This window comes from Ambystoma mexicanum, chromosome 3p (assembly GCF_040938575.1).
Source record: "Ambystoma mexicanum isolate Mex_15411 chromosome 3p, UKY_AmexF1_1, whole genome shotgun sequence".
Classification (NCBI taxonomy): domain Eukaryota; kingdom Metazoa; phylum Chordata; class Amphibia; order Caudata; family Ambystomatidae; genus Ambystoma; species Ambystoma mexicanum.
Genome location: NC_090925.1, coordinates 31,191,922 through 31,211,080, shown reverse-complemented (window position 1 = coordinate 31,211,080; position 19,159 = coordinate 31,191,922). Strand labels below are relative to the sequence as shown.

Sequence of the window (19,159 nt, the reverse complement as noted above, 5' to 3'; positions counted from 1 at the left end):
CTTGATTAAAAACTGTATTTCTTTCCTGTTTTGCCATTAAAGAACCGTGTAAACTGTGATAGGATATCTGAAACTAATTGTTCTGAAGGAATCATTGCATTTGTGTTACCACCTATTAGTGGCTGTTGTATTATGAATATTTTTTTTTCCTTTTTCATTAAATAATAAATGAATAAATATCTTACTGGTACACACCGGCCTGATTCCTAGTCCATTGTGACATGGAGTGTTTGTGAAGGTGGGTGCGAGACTGGTTGGAGGCCTACTCAAATAGAAGAACCTGTGGGTTATTTTTATTGTACGCCACATACATTGTCAGGGAAGGAATCCCTGGCTGGAGCGTGCCTGTGTATTGAGCTAGAGGGCGCTGCGGGAAATAGGCCACAGGAGCTGACTTCCTGGAAGCACAGAGAATTATGATGGGTTTCCTTGCAGAATCCCTGGCTGAATCCCTGCAGAATCCCTGCAGAATCCCTGGCAGAAGTACGAATGAGATTGAAAAATCCATAAGTAGTCTACACATGCGCAAACATACCTTAATTCGACTATGGACTGTAAAATCATCTATAATTAGAAAACTGTTTTTTGTTAAGATGCCATGGACATGAAATGAGAGTGTGACACAGACCTGCTCCTGTCTTCTCGATGCAGGTTGTGGATGTGCTTGAGCAGGACTACCGCCTGCCGCCACCTCCTGAATGCCCCACCGCTCTCCACCTACTCATGCTTGACTGTTGGCTAAAGGACCGAGTGCAGCGGCCTAAATTTGAGCAGATTATCAGTTCACTGGACAAGATGATCCGCAATCCATCCACGCTCAAGACGGTTGGCGCCGCCAGCAGCAGGTAATCACCGGTATTGGGGTGAGGTTTCCGGATAATAGAGGAACGCGCTGCTCTGTGCCTACCAATCATCCATCTTACACAGCGCTATCTGGGGGTTTAGCTCTCACATAGATAATCAGGCTATCCTGCTCAGGTAGCTCCAGCAATCTCGCAGACTCTTATCTCCTTTCTCAGGGATTCCCTTTTTAGTTTAGCCTATTAAGTGTTGCTTGCGCCACCTAAAAGCTGAAACTATTGCAGTACAGCTGAAAGAGAAATGGGATATGTGGAGGGACACACAACTAGGAGGTTTTGTTTGGTTATTGGCCCACCAATTGACAATCCATGGACATGATAGTGCCCATGGCCCTTCCCACCCAATTCCAGCCCCTCCCTGCCCAAAGCACTGCCTCTTAGGAACTCTTTTTGCTCGCTTTAAAGAAGCCTTACCATCAAACTGTGCACTGTAAGTGCCTGCCAGTGTTTCATCAAAGCAGTCTTCAAAGAGTTAAGGGGTCATTATGACCCAGGCGGTAAGTACACCAACTTTACCACCATGGTGTAAACTATGTTTACACCATGGTGGATGGCGGATTTACCGCCCCATTCCAAGGTGAGTGGGGCGGTAAATCCCCATTTCCATTTACCCTTCCCCATTCTTGCCCCATAGGGCATAATGGGAGTGGGGAAGGCGCTAATTACGGCACCGTAAATGACGGTGCCGTAATTAGCACCAAGGCGGTTTAGCGCCATGGATTTTAACGGCTGCTAAAAGCAGCCGTTAAAATTGGAATCAGGCGTTAAGGGTTAACGACGGCGTTAACCCTTAACGCCTGAGTTGTAATGAGGCCTATTATGCGTATCTTTCACTGAAGTCCTTTTTAAAACAAGCTTTGACAAAGCCAACAGTTTTGGCTTATGCGTTATTATCAGACATGTGCCAGGCACTGCTATTAGATGCCCAGGTACTTGCACCATTTTGCATCTGCTACCATCAATGGTGAGTTATACCACTACGGTAGTGACTGGCAATTGCCTTTCCCATGCCTACCCTAAAACCCAAACTATTGGCATTGCCAATGCTTGTTTACATTGTTTGCTAATTTATGCAATACTGTCTCACATTGATTCATTGATTTGATTTTATTTATATATTTGTAACATGCATACCACGTAAGGACCAAGAAGAGGCTGCATATATGCTCTGATGTAGTAATACCAATTCAAATTAACTGCACAAGTCTATCTCATGGGTTTACATAGTTATAGGAAGACTTTTACATACAAAGATTAGTTTTTAACTACTTCCTAAAGATAGTCAGTGAATCGATCCGGCGAAGTTCCAGCCGAAGGGAGTTCCAGAGCCGAGGTCCAAAGGAGGAGAAGCGCCCGTCTTCCCAAGTGGTTGTTCTTCAAAATGGAACTGTTAAAAGGGGTTGGCCCGTGGATCGAAGTTCTCATTGTGGGCAGTACGTTTGGATGTATGTGGTCAAGTAGGCTGGTGCCAAACCATGGATGCATTTGAAGACCAGGCATAAAACTTTGAACAGGATTCTCTGCTGTACAGGGAGCCAATGATGGTTCTTCCGATGTTGCCAGACAGTTGCCTTTCTAGGCAGCGAGAAGATCAGCCTAATGGCAGAGCTCTGGGCAACCTGCAGTCTCTTAATTAGAAATATTTGGGCACCCCTAAGAAGGGCATTGCAGTAATCTAATGTGGCATTAGTGAGGGTGCCTATTACCGCTGAGAGGTCCTTTCAGCAATGAGGGATACAGCAGGCTTTATGAGTCTAAAGAATTACTGGATCCACAGACCACCAGGGCATCAGGGACACCCTCCACTCACTTTTCTGTTTCCATCCCCTTCACCCATGATACATTTTCCACAGCAATGAGATCCAGGTCATTTACTGAGGGTCGATGACCAGATCTAAAGGTAACGGGTTCATGCCTTTCTGAAGGGGTTCTCCCGTTTAAGTATGAGAGCCCCAGAATTAGCATCAGTTCCTTCAAAGCATTACCCTCTCTATCTTACACCGTTCCCTCAAAAGTGTGAGGGAAGTGTGGGGGGATCCCGCACACATAGCCCCCATAGCCTACTTCTCAGCTTCCCTTTTATTTTCCCCTGAACCACATTGCAGCCCCACAAACAGCATGTCCAAGTGGCTACCTCACTCTTTCTTGTCTAGGCTTTCTGGGATTCAACTAAGGATTTAATATCCCCTCCATTCACTCGTTGGGTACCCACTGCGTTGTAAACATCAATCGGAGCCCAGCCCGTGAACCACTTCTTTTGGATCCCTCTTTTTATCTTACTATTTAATAGTTCCATTGTTTATATTTCTGTTAGGGAAGGTTTTATTTTAATTACAAGGGGAATGCATCTGGATTTGAGTAAATGATTTCAGAAATGCCCACAAACCCCCAGTGTGTCACTCTGAGCGACCCCGAGATATGGTTAGTTGGTTCCGAGGGGATCCTAAGGAGAAAGGGCATGAAATCTAAATCTTAAAATGGGTCTCTTCTAGCAATCACATAGCTGTGCCCCCTTCTAGCAAGATCATTCTTTGGACCTGTAAGCCTAGTGCCTGTCTGGGAATGTTCACCTTTTTATCTCTCAGCTATTGCTATTACCGCTGAGAGGTCCTTTCAGCAATGAGGGATACAGCAGGCTTTATGAGTCTCAGTTGGTAATATATGGATTTAACCGTCTGGCTAACCTGAGGATTGCAATCCATACTCAACTGCCAAATACAACCCAGGTTCTTTACTGCATCCGAGAATTTGGTAGGGGCACCAAACAGTGAGGGACATGGAATGTGTTGAACAGTCTTGATCACCCTTCACTTAGGGCCAAGCACAATAACCCCTGTTTTTGATGGATTTAACTGAAGTTTGTTTTCCAACATGCAGTTTTTAATGTTATTGGTACAGGATAGAACTCGATCTATTGCCTCCCACGGTTGCTTAAGTCGTACATAGATCTGGGTGTTGCCAGCGTATGAATGATAAGACAGACCAAATTCAGAAAAAATATTCAACAATGTACGGATATAAATGTTAAACAACAGTGGTGACAATGAAGATCCTTGGGGGACCCCGCATTCCGCAGGTAGAGCATTGGAGAAGTAAGCCCACATTTTCACCTGCTGGATGCGGTTTGTCAGAAAGGACACACATCATTTCAAAGTTTAATCTGATACCTGTGCCACTGAAGACAGCCTGGAAATAATGAGAATCTCAAAGTCGACTATGTCAACAGGTCGTCCCAGAATGTGACAAGAGCTTTCTCAGTGCCATGGCCCGGTCTGAATCCCAACTAAAGGGGTTAAGAATCCTATGTTCATCTACATAGTTCTTTAATTGATGACACTGTGTATCAGACCAGCCCCTCTTCCGGTGCAACTTATCCTCGATTTTTGAAGCAAAACAGTTCCAATAGCAGGTGGTGTAAAAATTAGTCCTCAATACTGAAGTCAACTTGTACAATAGCCCTACCGTACCGTTATGCTGCACTCCATCACTCAGCGATAGCTTCAGCAAGATAAAACGAGGCCCCTTATCTAATTTGAAAGGGAAGTTCATCATTATCAATTTTATCACATTTTATTGTTCAAGAATTGCCTTCCACAGACCATCCCCAAAGTTAGATGGTGGAAATTCTGTCGGACACAACTAAAGAATTACTGGATCCACAGACCACCAGGGCATCAGGGACACTCTCCACTCACTTTTCTGTTTCCATCGCCCTCACCTATGATCAATTTTACACAGGAATGAGATCCAGGTCATTTACTGAGGGTCGATGGCCAGATCTAAAAGTAACGGGTTCATGTCTTTCTGAAGGGGTTCTCCCGTTTAAGTATGAGAGCCCCAGAAATAGCATCACTTCCTTCAAAGCATACCCTCTCTATCTTACACCTTTCGCTCAAAAGTGTGAGGGAAGTGTTAGGGGATCCTACACACATAGTCCCCATAGCCTACTTCTCAGCTTCCCTTTTATTTTCCCCTGAACCACATTGAAGCCCCACAAACAGCATGTCCCAGGGGCGACCTCACTCTTTCTTGTCTAGGTTTTCTGAGATTCAACTAAGGCTTTAATATTCCCTCCATCCTCTCGTTGGGCCCCCACTGTGTTGTAAACATTAATCGGATCCCAGCCCGTGAACCCCTTCTTTTGGATCCCTCTTTTTATCTTACTAGTTAATAGTTCCATTGTTTATATTTTTTTAGGGAAGGTTTTATTTTAATTACACGGGAATGCATCTGGATTTGAGTAAATTATGTTAGAAACGCCCATGCACCCCCAGTGTGTAACTCTGAGGTTCCCCGAGATATGGTTAGTTGGTTCCGAGGGGATCCTAAGGAGAAAGGGCATGAAATCTTAAAATGGGTCTCTTCTAGCAATCACATAGCTGTTCCTCCTTCCAGCAAGATCATTCTTTGGGCCTGTAAGCCTAGTGCCTGTCTGGGAATGTTTGCCTATTTATCTATCAGCTGTGTGCCTGTGTTAGCCTGAAATGTCAAAGGGGTTTGCAGATTCCCTCCATGGTTTGGTTCCAGCTGCTGTGTCCATGTTACCTGGAAGAGATTGAATGTGTGTGCTTGGCTTTCTGGGTATCAGAGTCAGCTCTTGTAAACACAACATATCTCTTGTGAATGCAACACATCACAACACCCAGAACTACCACACACTATGTTTTTGTTCTCAAAATATGTGTTTGGTAAATATTACTTTGGGGTCCCTCAAGGCTCTTGTGTCTCCCCAACCCTATACAATATCTATACCAAACCGCTCTTTGACCACCTTGACTCCCTCGGGCATCTCTTACACCAACTATGCGGATGACACACAAATCCACATCCCCCACACAGGCAACTACAATCAAGATTCAAGCACTATCAAAACAATCTATGGCATTATACAAGCCTGGATGGCTGCAGACCATCTTTGCCTCAATGATGACAAAACAGAAATCTTTTTGGTCTACCCCCTTCACGCTTAGCCAAACCTGACCCCTCCTATCGATCCTTCACCATTGATGTATTTTCCATCCTGGTCTCCTCCTCTGTCAAAACTCTTAAGAGTCTACCTGGACTCTAGCCTTGTCAACCCTATTACCTCATCAGCAGTCCACACCACTAAACTCTTGAATGCAACCAAACCCTTCCTCGCCACGCAAGGCGCCTGAGCATAGCAAGAGCAATAATTGGCTCCCAGCTTGATTGTTGCACCTCTTTCCTTGCAGGCAAATTTGTACACAACTTCAACAAACTCAAGACTATCCAGAAAAATGCTATCTGAGCCACCATGAACTTAACCAAACAAGATCATGTTTCAGCCAATAGGAAATCGGCACACTGGCTTCCAGATAGATAATGAATCCACTTTAAGATTCTCTCCATCACTCACTGATGTCTCTCCAACTCTGCTCCGCCCTACCTTTCACAAGGGATCACAAAAAGCACCTCTTCAATACCCACAAGGTCAATCTACAGCCACAAATGGACCACTCCTCATTTTATGCACACCAAACCTGGGGGCTCCAGTTTCTCAGTCACTGCAGCCCGTCTGTGGACCGTTCTGCCTCTACACTTGCGTACCGAACCCTTTTACTGGCCCACCGGAAACAACTTAAAACCAGTCTTTTCAACTGATGGCGGGCCGCTCAATGAGCATACTAAAACCATCTCTGTCCATCTCTGAGCCTCGGGAGGATAGATCAGGGGCAACATGCTCGCCTTGAAAGCAAGACGACACGAAACAACACAGGTTCGATCCCCAAGTCCGCATTTAGAAACCTCTGGGTATTAAGCGCATTATAAATAACTAATCATATCATAGTATCCCACTTCTTCCCTCTCTCCACCAAGCCCATCACCCTCCCCTAGCTTGCCGTCTTTGCAACCAGCACCTTGGGCCTGTTGGGTGTTGTGCTCTTTAAAAAATATAATAATAATTTAGATGGAAGTTACAAGACTGAGAGCTAGAAAAAGTGACACGGTACACCTATTTGGGTGTACGAATTGACAAAAGACACTTAAAAGAAGCCCATCTGGAAGTTCAGGAGTCACGAGTGACAAATGCCATCTCACAAACAAAAGTAATATTATATAAGTATGGCAAGTTCTCAATATCTTCTGCCATAACTTATTATAATCAAAGAACAACTCCAGTACTTTTATATTGCCTGTCTCATTATAGAAAATAACATCCTACAAAAATTTGAAGGAAAATAATGGAGAGCAGTTTTAAATGTACCTCAATGTGTTCCTATGGCCTTTATACGCCATGAGATTGGCTTATTGGCCTTGTCGATTAAACACCAATGGCGTCAGTGTGCGTTATTGAGAAAATGCATTTTGGCCAATACACCGGACACTCTGCTCTTGTCCCTCTCTCGTTATATTTTGAAATCTGATCATTAATTTGTGAATAAATGGAAAACCGCATGTCTTACTAGAAGATCCAGAAAGAGCCAAGAAAAAGGTATACCTATATGATTGGATAAAAACGAGAGATCTTTGCTGTCTATATAAACATTTCAGAGGGAACCCGTTCTTAAGAAAAAGATTTGGATAATGTGAGCCTTATTTAATCCGCTACCCTTCTGTAGCTCTTCGCTCAGCTTTCTTACGATTCAGATAAAACCTCTGGCCTACCAGAGTGGTCATGATCAAACGTAAATTGCTTAATCATTCACTTGATTTCAGTCGTTTTTGTGAAAACCCAAACCAAAGAGAGACTTTACGACATATAATTTTAAAGTTTGTTGAACTAGCTGGAAAGAGAGAATTGTATCTAACTAAATAGTACATGCATTTCAACACTTTTGATGCTGATGACAGATGGAATGTACTATTCTCAATGCACTGCATGTCAGTTCATATAGCAATTAAGAATTTCTTAGATACAGTATTTGAAGGTCAATGAAGAGGACCCATATGAAAGCTAATTCAGTATGTCGACTGTAAGAACCAAAGTCATGATGAATGTTAATAATGCAATTGTATACACTCATTTTGAAACTGTTAAATGTCAATGTAGGATGTAAAAGAGGATATGCAAGCTTTCTTCTGATTCTTTTTCTTTTCATGGGGCCTCATTAGGACTCAGGCGGTAAGGGGTTTACGGCGGCGTAAACAGCACCGACCCTTACCGCCTGATTCCGAGGTCCCTTAGCGCCATGGAGGTTTTAACACCTGCTTTTAGCAGGTGTTAAAATCCATGGCGCTAAGGGACCTTGTTGTTAATTACGCCACCGTAATTTACGGTGGCGTAATTAACGCCTTCCCCACTCCCATTATGCCCTATGGGGCAAAAATGGGAATGGGGAAGGGTAAATGGGTTAATGGGGACTTACCGCCCCACTCACCTCGGAATGGGGCGGTAAGTCCGCCAACCACCATGGCGTAAACGTAGTTTACGCCATGGTGGTAAAGTCACGGCCCAGGCGGTAACTTACCGCCTGGGTCGTAATGAGGCCCATTCTCTTTTCATTTTCTTTTGCATGTTTTATATAAAATGTCTTATTGTAAAAGTTGCTTTTCATCTATAAACAATAAAAAAACATAAACATAAAGAAATAAATTAAATTATAGCATGTAAATGATTAAATTATAACATGGAAATCTGTTCATAAAAGTAAAACAAACCAATTCTCCTTACACTGTTAACTCGCAGTGAGTAAAACTATGTATAAGCAGTGTCTCATGCAACGTTTTTCACAGGATACTCTACTGTAAAGAGGATTCTGAAAATGCATTATTTCAAGTATAATGAAATGGTGAAAGGTTTTATTAAAATGGGAAGGATACAGGCATCAGCTGTGTTCTGCAGAAGCTAGAGTCTACATTTCAATGAACCAATCCATGGATGTTCCAATGCAAAGGACACAACAACTCCAGCAAGCAATTCAAGCCGGCTGGACTGGCCGAGAACTGTCGGACATGAGGTCCCTGGAAGCCAGATGTGCACAGTCTTGAAGATGTCCAGCAATGACCAAGTTGGACCAGAAGTAAATGTTGAGGTCAAGTTTACATGGCCTTGCATATGTCAAGTAATGCAATTGTGCATGGATGAAAAGGGTCTTCTGCCAGCCCAGGTGGCCTTGTGGATATCCAGCAGTGACCACAGTCTTTCCCTAGGTCCTTGGGGAGGTTCCAAGAATAAAAAGGGTCTTCTGCCAACCCGGGTGGCCTTGTAGACATCCTGTAGTGACCACAGTCTTTCCCTAGGTCCTTGGGGGGGTTCCAAGGATGCACAGGATCTTCTGCCAGCTCAAGTGGCCTTGAGGATATCCAGCAATGACCACAGTCTTTCCCCAGGTCCCTGAGGAGGTTCCAAGGAGGAACATGGTCTTGTGCCAGGCCGGATGGCATTGGGGAAATTCAGCAGTGACCACAGTCGTTCCCTAGGTCCTTGGCGAGGTTCCAAGGATGCACAGGATCATCTGCCAGCTCAAGTGGCCTTGAGGATATCCAGCAGTGACCACAATATTTTTCTAGGTCCTTGGGGAGGTTCCAAGGATGAAAGGGGTCTTCTGCCAACCCAGGTGGCCTTGTACATATCCAGTAGTGACCACAGTCTTTCCCTAGGTCCTTGGGGAAGTTCCAAGGAGTAACATGGTCTTCTGCCAGGCCGGGTGACCTTGGAGAAATCCAGTAGTGATCACCGTCTTTCCTTAGGTCCTTGGGGAGGTTCCAAGGATGAAAGGGGTCTTCTGCCAACCCAGGTGGCCTTGTAGAAATCCAGCAGTGACCACAGTCTTTCCATAGGTCCCTGGGGAGGTTCCAAGGATGCACAGGATCTTCTGCCATCCCAGGTGGCCTTGTGGATATCCAGCAGTGACCACAGTCTTTCCCCAGGTCCCTGGGGAGGTTCCAAGGAGGAGCATGGTCTTGTGCCAGGCCGGGTGGCATTGGAGAAATTCAGCAATGACCACAGTCTTTCCCTAGATCCTTGGGGAGGTTCCAAGGATGCACAGGATCATCTGCCAGCTCAGGTGGCCTTGTGGATATCCAGCAGTGACCACAGTCTTTCCCTAGGTCCTTGGGGAGGTCCAAGGATGAAAGGGGTCTTCTGCCAACCCAGGGGGCCTTGTACATATCCAGTAGTGACCACGGTCTTTCCCTAGGTCCTTGGGGAGGTTCCAAGGATGAAAGGGGTCTTCTGCCAACCCAGGTGGCCTTGTAGATATCCAGTAGTGACGACCGCCTTTCCCTATGTCCTTGGGGAGGTTCTAAGGATGAAATGGGTTTTCAGCCAACCCAGGTGACCTTGTAGATATTCAGCAGTGACCACAGTCTTTCCCTAGGTCCCTGGGGAGGTTCCAATAATGAACAGGATCTTCTGCCAGCCCAGGTGGCCTTGTAGATATCCAGTAGTGAACACAGTCTTTTTGTGGGTCTTTGGGGAGGTTCAAAGGATAAAAGGGGTCTTCTGCCAGCCCAAGTGGCCTTGTAGATATCCAGTAGTGTCCACAGTCTTTCCCTAGGTCCTTGGGGAGGTTCCAAGGATGAAAGGGGTCTTCTGCCAACCCAGGTGCCCTTGCAGATATCCAGTAGTGACCGCAGACTTTCCTTAGATCCTTGCGCAGGTTCCAAGGATGAAAGGGGTCTTCTGCCAACCCAGGTGGCCTTGTAGAAATCCAGCAGTGACCACAGTCTTTCCCTAGGTCCCTGGGGAGGTTCCAAGCATGAACAGGATCTTCTGCCAGCCCAGGTGGCCTTGTGGATATCCAGCAGTGACCACAGTCTTTCCCCAGGTGCCTGGGGAGGTTCCAAGGAGGAACATGGTATTCTACTAGACCAGGTGGCCTTGTAGATATGCAGTAGTGACCACAGTCTTTCCCTAGGTCCTTGGGGAGGTTTCAAGGATGAAAGGGGTCTTCTGCCAGCTCAGGTGGCCTTGTAGATATCCAGTTGTGACCACAGTCTTTCCCTCTGTCCTTGGGGAGGTTCCAAGGATGAAAGGGGTCTTCCGCCAACCCAGGTGGCCTTGTAGGAATCCAGCAGTGACCACAGTCTTTCCCAAGGTCCCTGGGGAGGTTCCAAGGATGCACAGGATCATCTGCCAGCCCAGATGGCCTTGTGGATATCCAGCAGTGACCACAGTCTGCCCCCAGGTGCCTGGAGAGCTTCCAAGGAGGAACATGGTATTCTGCCAACCCAGGTGGCCTTGTAGAAATCCAGCAGTGACCACAGTCTTTCCCTAGGTCCTTGGGGATGTTCCAAGGATGCACACGATCATCTGCCAACCCAGGTGGCCTTGTGGGTATCCAGCAGTGACCACCATCTTTCCCCAGGTCCCTGGGGCGATTCCAAGGAGGAACATGGTCTTGTGCCAGGCCGGGTGGCCTTGGAGAAAACCAGCAGTGACCACAGTCTTTCCCAAGGTCCTTGGGGAGGTTCCAAGGATGCAGAGGATCATCTGCCAACTAAGGTGACCTTGTGGATATCCAGCAGTGACCACTGTCTTTCCCCAGGTCCCTGGAGAGGTTCCAAGGCGGAACATGGTCTTGTGCCAGGCCGGGTGGCCTTGAGGATATCCAGCAGTGACCACAGTCTTTCACTAGGTCCTTGGGGAGGTTCCAAGGATGAAATGGGTCTACTGCCAACCCAGGTGGCCTTGTAGATATCCAGTAGTGACCACAGTCTTTCCCTATGTCATTGGGGAGGTTCCAAGGTTGAAAGGGATCTTCTGCCAACCCAGGTGACCTTGTAGATATTCCGCAGTGACCACAGTCTTTCCCTAGGTCCCTGGGGAGGTTCCAAGGATGAACAGGATCTTCTGCCAGCCCAGGTGGCCTTGTAGATATCCAGTAGTGATCACAGTCTTTCCCTAGGTCCTTGGGGAGGTTCCAAGGATAAAAGGGGTCTTCTGCCATCCCGGGTGGCCTTGTAGATATCCAGTAGTGACCACAGTCTTTCCCTAGGTCCTTGGGGAGGTTCCAAGGATGAAAGGGGTCTTCTGCCAGCCCAAGTGGCCTTATAGATATCCAGTAGTGACCACAGCTTTTTCCCTAGGTCCTTGGGGAGGTTCCAAGGATGAAAGGGGTCGTCTGCCAACCCAGGTGGCCTTGTAGATATCAAGTAGTGACCACGGTCTTTCCATAGGTCCTTGGGGAGGTTCCAAGGATGAAAGGGGTCTTCTGCCAACCCAGGTGACCTTGTAGATATTCAGCAGTGACCACAGTATTTCCCTAGGTCCCTGTGGAGGTTCCAAGGATGAACAGGATCTTCTGCCAGCCCAGGTGGCCTTGTAGATATCCAGTAGTGACCACATTCTTCCCCTAGGTCCTTGGGGAGGTTCCAAGGATGAAAGGGGTCTTCTGTTAACCCAGGTGGCCTTGCACATATCAAGCAGTGACCACAGTCTTTCGCTAGGTCCCTGGGGAGGTTCCAAGGATGAACAGGATCTTCTGCCAGCCCAGGTGGCCTTGTAGATATCCAGCAGTGACCACAGTCTTTCACTAGGTCCTTGGGGAGGTTCCAAGGATGAAAGGGGCATTCTGCCAACCCAGGTGACCTTGTAGATATCCTGTAGTGACCACAGTCTTTTCCTAGGTCCTTGGGGAGGTTCCAAGGATGAAAGGGGTCTTCTGCCAACCCAGGTGGCATTGTAGCTATCCAGTAGTGACCACAGTATTTCCCTAGGTTCTTGGGGAGGTTCCAATGATGAAAGGGGTATTCTGCCAACCCAGGTAGCCTTCTAGATATTCAGTAGTGACCACAGTCTTTCCTTAGGTCCTTGGGGAGGTTCCAAGGATGAAAGGGGCCTTTGCCAACCCAGGTGGCCTTGTAGATATCCAGCAGTGACCACAGTCTTTCCCTAGGTCCTTGGGGAGGTTCCAAGGATGAAAGGGGCCTTTGCCAACACAGGTGGCCTTGTAGATATCCAGCAGTGACCACAGTATTTCCCTCGGTCCCTGGGGCGGTTCCAAGCATGAAGAGGATCTTCTGCAAGCCCATGTGGTCTTGTGGATATCCATCAGTGACAATAGTCTTTCCCCAGGTTCCTGGGGAGGTTCCAAGAAGGAACATGGCATTCTACTAGACCAGGTGGCCTTGTAGAAATCCAACAGTGACCACAGTCTTTCCCTAGGTCCTTGGGGGGGGTTCCAAGATGCCCAGGATGTTATGCCAACCCAGGTTGCCTTGTGGATATCCAGCAGTGACCACAGTCTTTCCCCAGGTCCCTGGGGAGGTTCCAAGGAGGAACATGGTCTTGTGCCAGGCTGGGTGGCCTTGGAGAAATCCAGCAGTGACCACAGTCTTTCCCTAGGTCCTTGGGGATGTTCCAAGGATGCACAGGATAATTTGCCAAATCAGGTGGCCTTGAGGATATCCAGCAGTGACCACAGTCTTTCCAAAGGACCTTGGGGAGGTTCCAAAGATAAAAGGGGTCTTCTGCCAACGCAGGTGGCCTTGTAGATATCCAGTAGTGACCACAGTCATTCCCTAGGTCCTTATGGAGGTTCCAATGGTGAAAGGGGTCTTCTGCCAACCCAGGTGGCCTTGTAGATATCCAGTAGTGACCACAGTCTTTCCCTAGGTCCTTGGGGAGGTTCCAAGGATGAAAGCGTTCTTCTGCCAACCCAGGTGGCATTGTAGAAATCCAGCAGTGACCACAGTCTTTCCCCAGGTGCCTGGGGAGGTTCCAAGGAGGAACATGGTATTCTGCTAGACCAGGTGGCCTTGTAGAAATCCAGCAGTGACCACAGTCTTTCCCTAGGTCCTTGGGGAGGTTCCAAGGATGAAAGGGGTCTTCTGCCAGCCCAAGTGGCCTTATAGATATCCAGTAGTGACCACAGCTTTTTCCCTAGGTCCTTGGGGAGGTTCCAAGGATGAAAGGGGTCGTCTGCCAACCCAGGTGGCCTTGAAGATATCAAGTAGTGACCACGGTCTTTCCATAGGTCCTTGGGGAGGTTCCAAGGATGAAAGGGGTCTTCTGCCAACCCAGGTGACCTTGTAGATATTCAGCAGTGACCACAGTATTTCCCTAGGTCCCTGTGGAGGTTCCAAGGATGAACAGGATCTTCTGCCAGCCCAGGTGGCCTTGTAGATATCCAGTAGTGACCACATTCTTCCCCTAGGTCCTTGGGGAGGTTCCAAGGATGAAAGGGGTCTTCTGTTAACCCAGGTGGCCTTGCACATATCAAGCAGTGACCACAGTCTTTCGCTAGGTCCCTGGGGAGGTTCCAAGGATGAACAGGATCTTCTGCCAGCCCAGGTGGCCTTGTAGATATCCAGCAGTGACCACAGTCTTTCACTAGGTCCTTGGGGAGGTTCCAAGGATGAAAGGGGCATTCTGCCAACCCAGGTGACCTTGTAGATATCCTGTAGTGACCACAGTCTTTTCCTAGGTCCTTGGGGAGGTTCCAAGGATGAAAGGGGTCTTCTGCCAACCCAGGTGGCATTGTAGCTATCCAGTAGTGACCACAGTATTTCCCTAGGTTCTTGGGGAGGTTCCAATGATGAAAGGGGTATTCTGCCAACCCAGGTAGCCTTCTAGATATTCAGTAGTGACCACAGTCTTTCCTTAGGTCCTTGGGGAGGTTCCAAGGATGAAAGGGGCCGTTGCCAACCCAGGTGGCCTTGTAGATATCCAGCAGTGACCACAGTCTTTCCCTAGGTCCTTGGGGAGGTTCCAAGGATGAAAGGGGCCTTTGCCAACACAGGTGGCCTCGTAGATATCCAGCAGTGACCACAGTATTTCCCTCGGTCCCTGGGGCGGTTCCAAGCATGAAGAGGATCTTCTGCAAGCCCATGTGGTCTTGTGGATATCCATCAGTGACCATAGTCTTTCCTCAGGTTCCTGGGGAGGTTCCAAGAAGGAACATGGTATTCTACTAGACCAGGTGGCCTTGTAGAAATCCAACAGTGACCACAGTCTTTCCCTAGGTCCTTGGGGGGGTTCCAAGATGCCCAGGATGTTATGCCAACCCAGGTTGCCTTGTGGATATCCAGCAGTGACCACAGTCTTTCCCCAGGTCCCTGGGGAGGTTCCAAGGAGGAACATGGTCTTGTGCCAGGCTGGGTGGCCTTGGAGAAATCCAGCAGTGACCACAGTCTTTCCCTAGGTCCTTGGGGATGTTCCAAGGATGCACAGGATAATTTGCCAAATCAGGTGGCCTTGAGGATATCCAGCAGTGACCACAGTCTTTCCAAAGGACCTTGGGGAGGTTCCAAAGATAAAAGGGGTCTTCTGCCAACGCAGGTGGCCTTGTAGATATCCAGTAGTGACCACAGTCATTCCCTAGGTCCTTATGGAGGTTCCAATGGTGAAAGGGGTCTTCTGCCAACCCAGGTGGCCTTGTAGATATCCAGTAGTGACCACAGTCTTTCCCTAGGTCCTTGGGGAGGTTCCAAGGATGAAAGGGTTCTTCTGCCAACCCAGGTGGCATTGTAGAAATCCAGCAGTGACCACAGTCTTTCCCCAGGTGCCTGGGGAGGTTCCAAGGAGTAACATGGTATTCTGCTAGACCAGGTGGGCTTGTAGAAATCCAGCAGTGACCACAGTCTTTCCCTAGGTTCATGGGGAGGTTCCAAGGATGAAAGGGGTCTTCTGCCAACCCAGGTGGCCTTGTAGATATCCAGCAGTGACCACAGTCGTTCCCTAGGTCCTTGAGGAGGTTCCAAGGATGCACAGGATCATCTGCCAGCTCAGGTGGCCTTGAGGATATCCAGCAGTGATCACAGTCTTTCCCTAGTTCCTTGGGGAGGTTCCAAGTATGAAAGGGGTCTTCTGCCAACCTAGGTGGCTTTGTAGATATCCAGTAGTGACCACAGTCTTTCCCCAGGTCCTTGGGGAGGTTCCAAGGATGAAAGGGGTCTTCCGCCAACCCAGGTGAGCTTGTAGATATTCAGCAGTGACCACAGTCTTTCCCGAGGTCCCTGGGGAGGTTCCAAGGATGAACAGAATCTTCTGTCAGCCCAGGTGGCCTTGTAGATATCCAGTTGTGACCAGAGTCTTTCCCTAGGTTCTTGGAGAGGTTCCAAGTATGATGAGGATCTTCTGCTATCCCAGCTGGCCTTATGGATATCCAGCAGTGACCATAGTCTTTCCCCAGTTCCTTGGGGAGGTTCCAAGGATGAACAGGATCTTCTGCCAACCCAGGTGGCCTTGTGGATATCCAGCAGTGACCACAGTCTTTCCCCAGGTCACTGGGGAAGTTCCAAGGAGGAATATGGTATTGTGCCAGGCCGGGTGGCCTTGGAGAAATCCAGCAGTGACCACAATCTTTCCCTAGGTCCTTGGGGAGGTTCCAAGGATGAAAGGGGTCTTCTGCCAACCCAGGCGGCCTTGGAGATATCCAGTAGTGACCACTGTCTTTCCCTAAGTCCTTGGGGAGGTTCCAAGGATGCACAGGATCTTCTGCCAGCCCTGTTGACCTTGTAGATATCCAGTAGTGACCACAGTCTTTCCCTAGATCCTTGGGGAGGTTCCAAGGATAAAAGGGGTCTTCTGCCATCCCGGGTGGCCTTGTAGATATCCAGTTGTGACCACAGGCTTGTGGGATGTTTTTACCCATGCATCCAATCCCTACAATAAAACTGTGCAGTACTGGCATGGAAAACATCATGATGGCCAGAACTCCCCAGAGAGTGCACAGGGAAAACATGAAGAATAGGCATTTTTGCCTATGTTGTGAGCACAGGAGGGCACTGCCTAAAACCACCAGTGGGCTACACACACAGTAGCCTGAAACCATTGGGAATGGCAATGCTGATTGCCAAAAAAAGCAACTCAGAACTGTGGGGAATTCATTTTCTTAATCCCAAAAATGGTTGCATTACCAGTACTCACCACTATCAGAAAGCCGGCGTTTTAAAACCACCAGACTTTTGTGTAAAACTGAACAAATGAAACAAAACCAGACCAAGGAAAGACTTGCTAAGAGGTGGATACAATGTAAAACTATATTCTGAAATGACTTGAAGGAAGTAATTATTTAATGTATATGTAAAAATTGTCGGTTTGATTTGAATGTAGAAAACTGGGAACAAAAAGTGACATTTAGCTGAAACCTGGCTTAATGAAACTGGATTCTGCCTGACAACTACCCCCGACAGGAGTTGAAACCTGCTCAGGCACTCCCCTTGCCAAAAGGAGTTGTCACCTCTCTGATTAGATTAGGGGTGGAGCAGCTGGGGTCTACAGGGAGTTGAACAAAGGCCTGTCCTGGACTCAGGCAAATGTTATATTGGGGGGCCGTAAAGTGGCTTCCTCTTAGGGGAAACTGGGAGGGGCAGTGCCTCTGCTAGCAGCTGAGCTTGGGGGAAGTGGATAAACCAGTTATTCCACCCTGTGATGTGGGAAGCCACACCCCTTTTTGACCAGAGCATAATTTTAAAAAGATAGATAACTCATAGTGCGGACTTGTCAGAATTATATAAGTAATATCATTATTTTTGTGATTTTTCTGTGAACATTTTGAGAGGCGTTAGGACCCTGTGGTGTATTCTGGGGGGTTGCTAGCGGAAAATAGGGTCTCACTCCAAATGTCTGCATGTTAAAAATCTGACACTTCATCAATTAATGTCCATACTCCTTGCGCACATGTGTGTAATTTTGGGTAAATGTCTGATATTGCAAAACCAGTTAAAAAGCGCAAAATGTTGTCATTTTTGAATGCAAGCCCCCAGGAAGATCAGAGGCGGACAAGCATGGACCATAAGGAATATATAATGTGCACCTGTAATTTCAACAAATTGTATATCTGGGAAGGATGTATTTGAATCAAATATAGATTTGTGGGCAAACTGACCAGGGGAGGATCCTCTGACCCATAAACAGACTTCATCATGCTGACAATCCATTTCCTTCCCCCAATCATGGGAGAGGGGAGAATTGGGCCAATGACAAGTAGAGAGGGGCAGGCTTAGCTAGGCCCAGGCACACACCCATTTTCAAAACACATAAAACGAGACTGCTGGGACAGGTAGAGACATTCAATTCCATTTGCTGCGGAGCATGCTGACCGACGACTTCACATCCAGAGATCCAGACTTCAAATCCATCAATCTCCAAAGACCAGAACTTTGCTTCAGAACTTAAAGCAAGGGCCTAAACCCACAAACTGAGAACTCTTCTCAGCAGGCCTCAGCAACCTTAAAATCATTTGCAAACTATTCCACAGCCGGGCGAGCTGTTTGAATTCTTTTGCCAAGAACAATTGCCAGAGACCAGACCAGAGATCCAGAGTGACCCAGACCGCTGTGAGCAGAACCAGTGACCCAGATCGCTGTGAAGTGCCGAGACCAGAACCCGAGTCCAGTCCAAAACCTGACCAGATTTGTGGCGAGGCCCATTCCTGCACAAAATATCTTGTGAGTACCTAGCAGAACTGTGCAGAACCAATCTCTTAGTTAAAATAATCTAATCCAAACTATTTTAACCTAAGTAGAACTGCCTCTTAGAAATCGTGTCATCTGTCATTTTTAAAGCTGCACAACTGTCACCTGTCAATTCTGCAGCTGCAAGCTGTCACCTGTCATTTTGAGTTTACTTTAAATCCGAAAAACGACCTTTACAAAATCATTCATATCTCTGGAGCCGTTTGTCCTAGGAACTTGGTTCAACTTTCCTCTGAAAGCTTAGAATCTCAGCTTTCTAACGAACCTAGAACTTATACTTTTGCTGTAATCACGATTCACGCACTCGCGAATTTTGCCGCGATTTGCAATTTGGCCTGATTTCTTTACCTGTAAAAAGATAGAAGCTTTTTGCTTTCCTCTGCTAAAAATGTGTTTGCCTCTTAATATCCATCCCTGAATCATTGCTAAAGTGAGCCTGAGCTCATCCCAAGTATCTCTCACTAACCCTGAACCTCCTAAAGGGAATTAAAAGCATTTTCAGCATATTTCTCACTTCATTGCCACCACATTCAAAGCACTTGGGACTGTGTTTTAAAACTCATACCGGTTTTCTCTAAGCTTGCTGGGGGGGAACTGAATTTCGTATTGTATTTGATTGCATTCCTGAGAACTGTGTCCTCCTCTTTCCATCTCCTTCCATTTCTTACATTGCATAGGGGAGGGGGGTGAATTGCCAGAGAAAAAGTGATTATATTATCTTTTGCTAAAACCATATCAAGTATTTCTGTACTGCATTTTATTCCTCATTGCTTTTCCCTTGAAATCATAAAAGTATTTTTGCTACTTTATCCATCCTATACTAACTCCTCATTGATTATAAAGAAGTGTGCTAGTGTCAGATTACCCATTGTTGATTAACATTATATTTATAAGGGCGATATTGATTATTAATTTATTATAAAAGCGTGGTATCTATATTTTGTTTTATTTCTCAAATAAACCTTTTAAACTTG

At 46.9% G+C, this 19,159-nt stretch overlaps 1 protein-coding gene across 2 annotated transcripts in view; it reads left to right on the top strand.

The window, feature by feature from the left end:
• Positions 1-19,159, top strand: part of LOC138580098 (ephrin type-B receptor 5-like) — a 761,617-nt gene that overhangs the window by 702,233 nt on the left and 40,225 nt on the right. For both annotated transcript variants that reach the window (XM_069650378.1, XM_069650379.1), the window contains one exon: positions 652-845. In XM_069650378.1, coding sequence (XP_069506479.1) covers positions 652-845 — 194 coding nt within the window. The remainder of the gene's footprint in view (positions 1-651; positions 846-19,159) is intronic.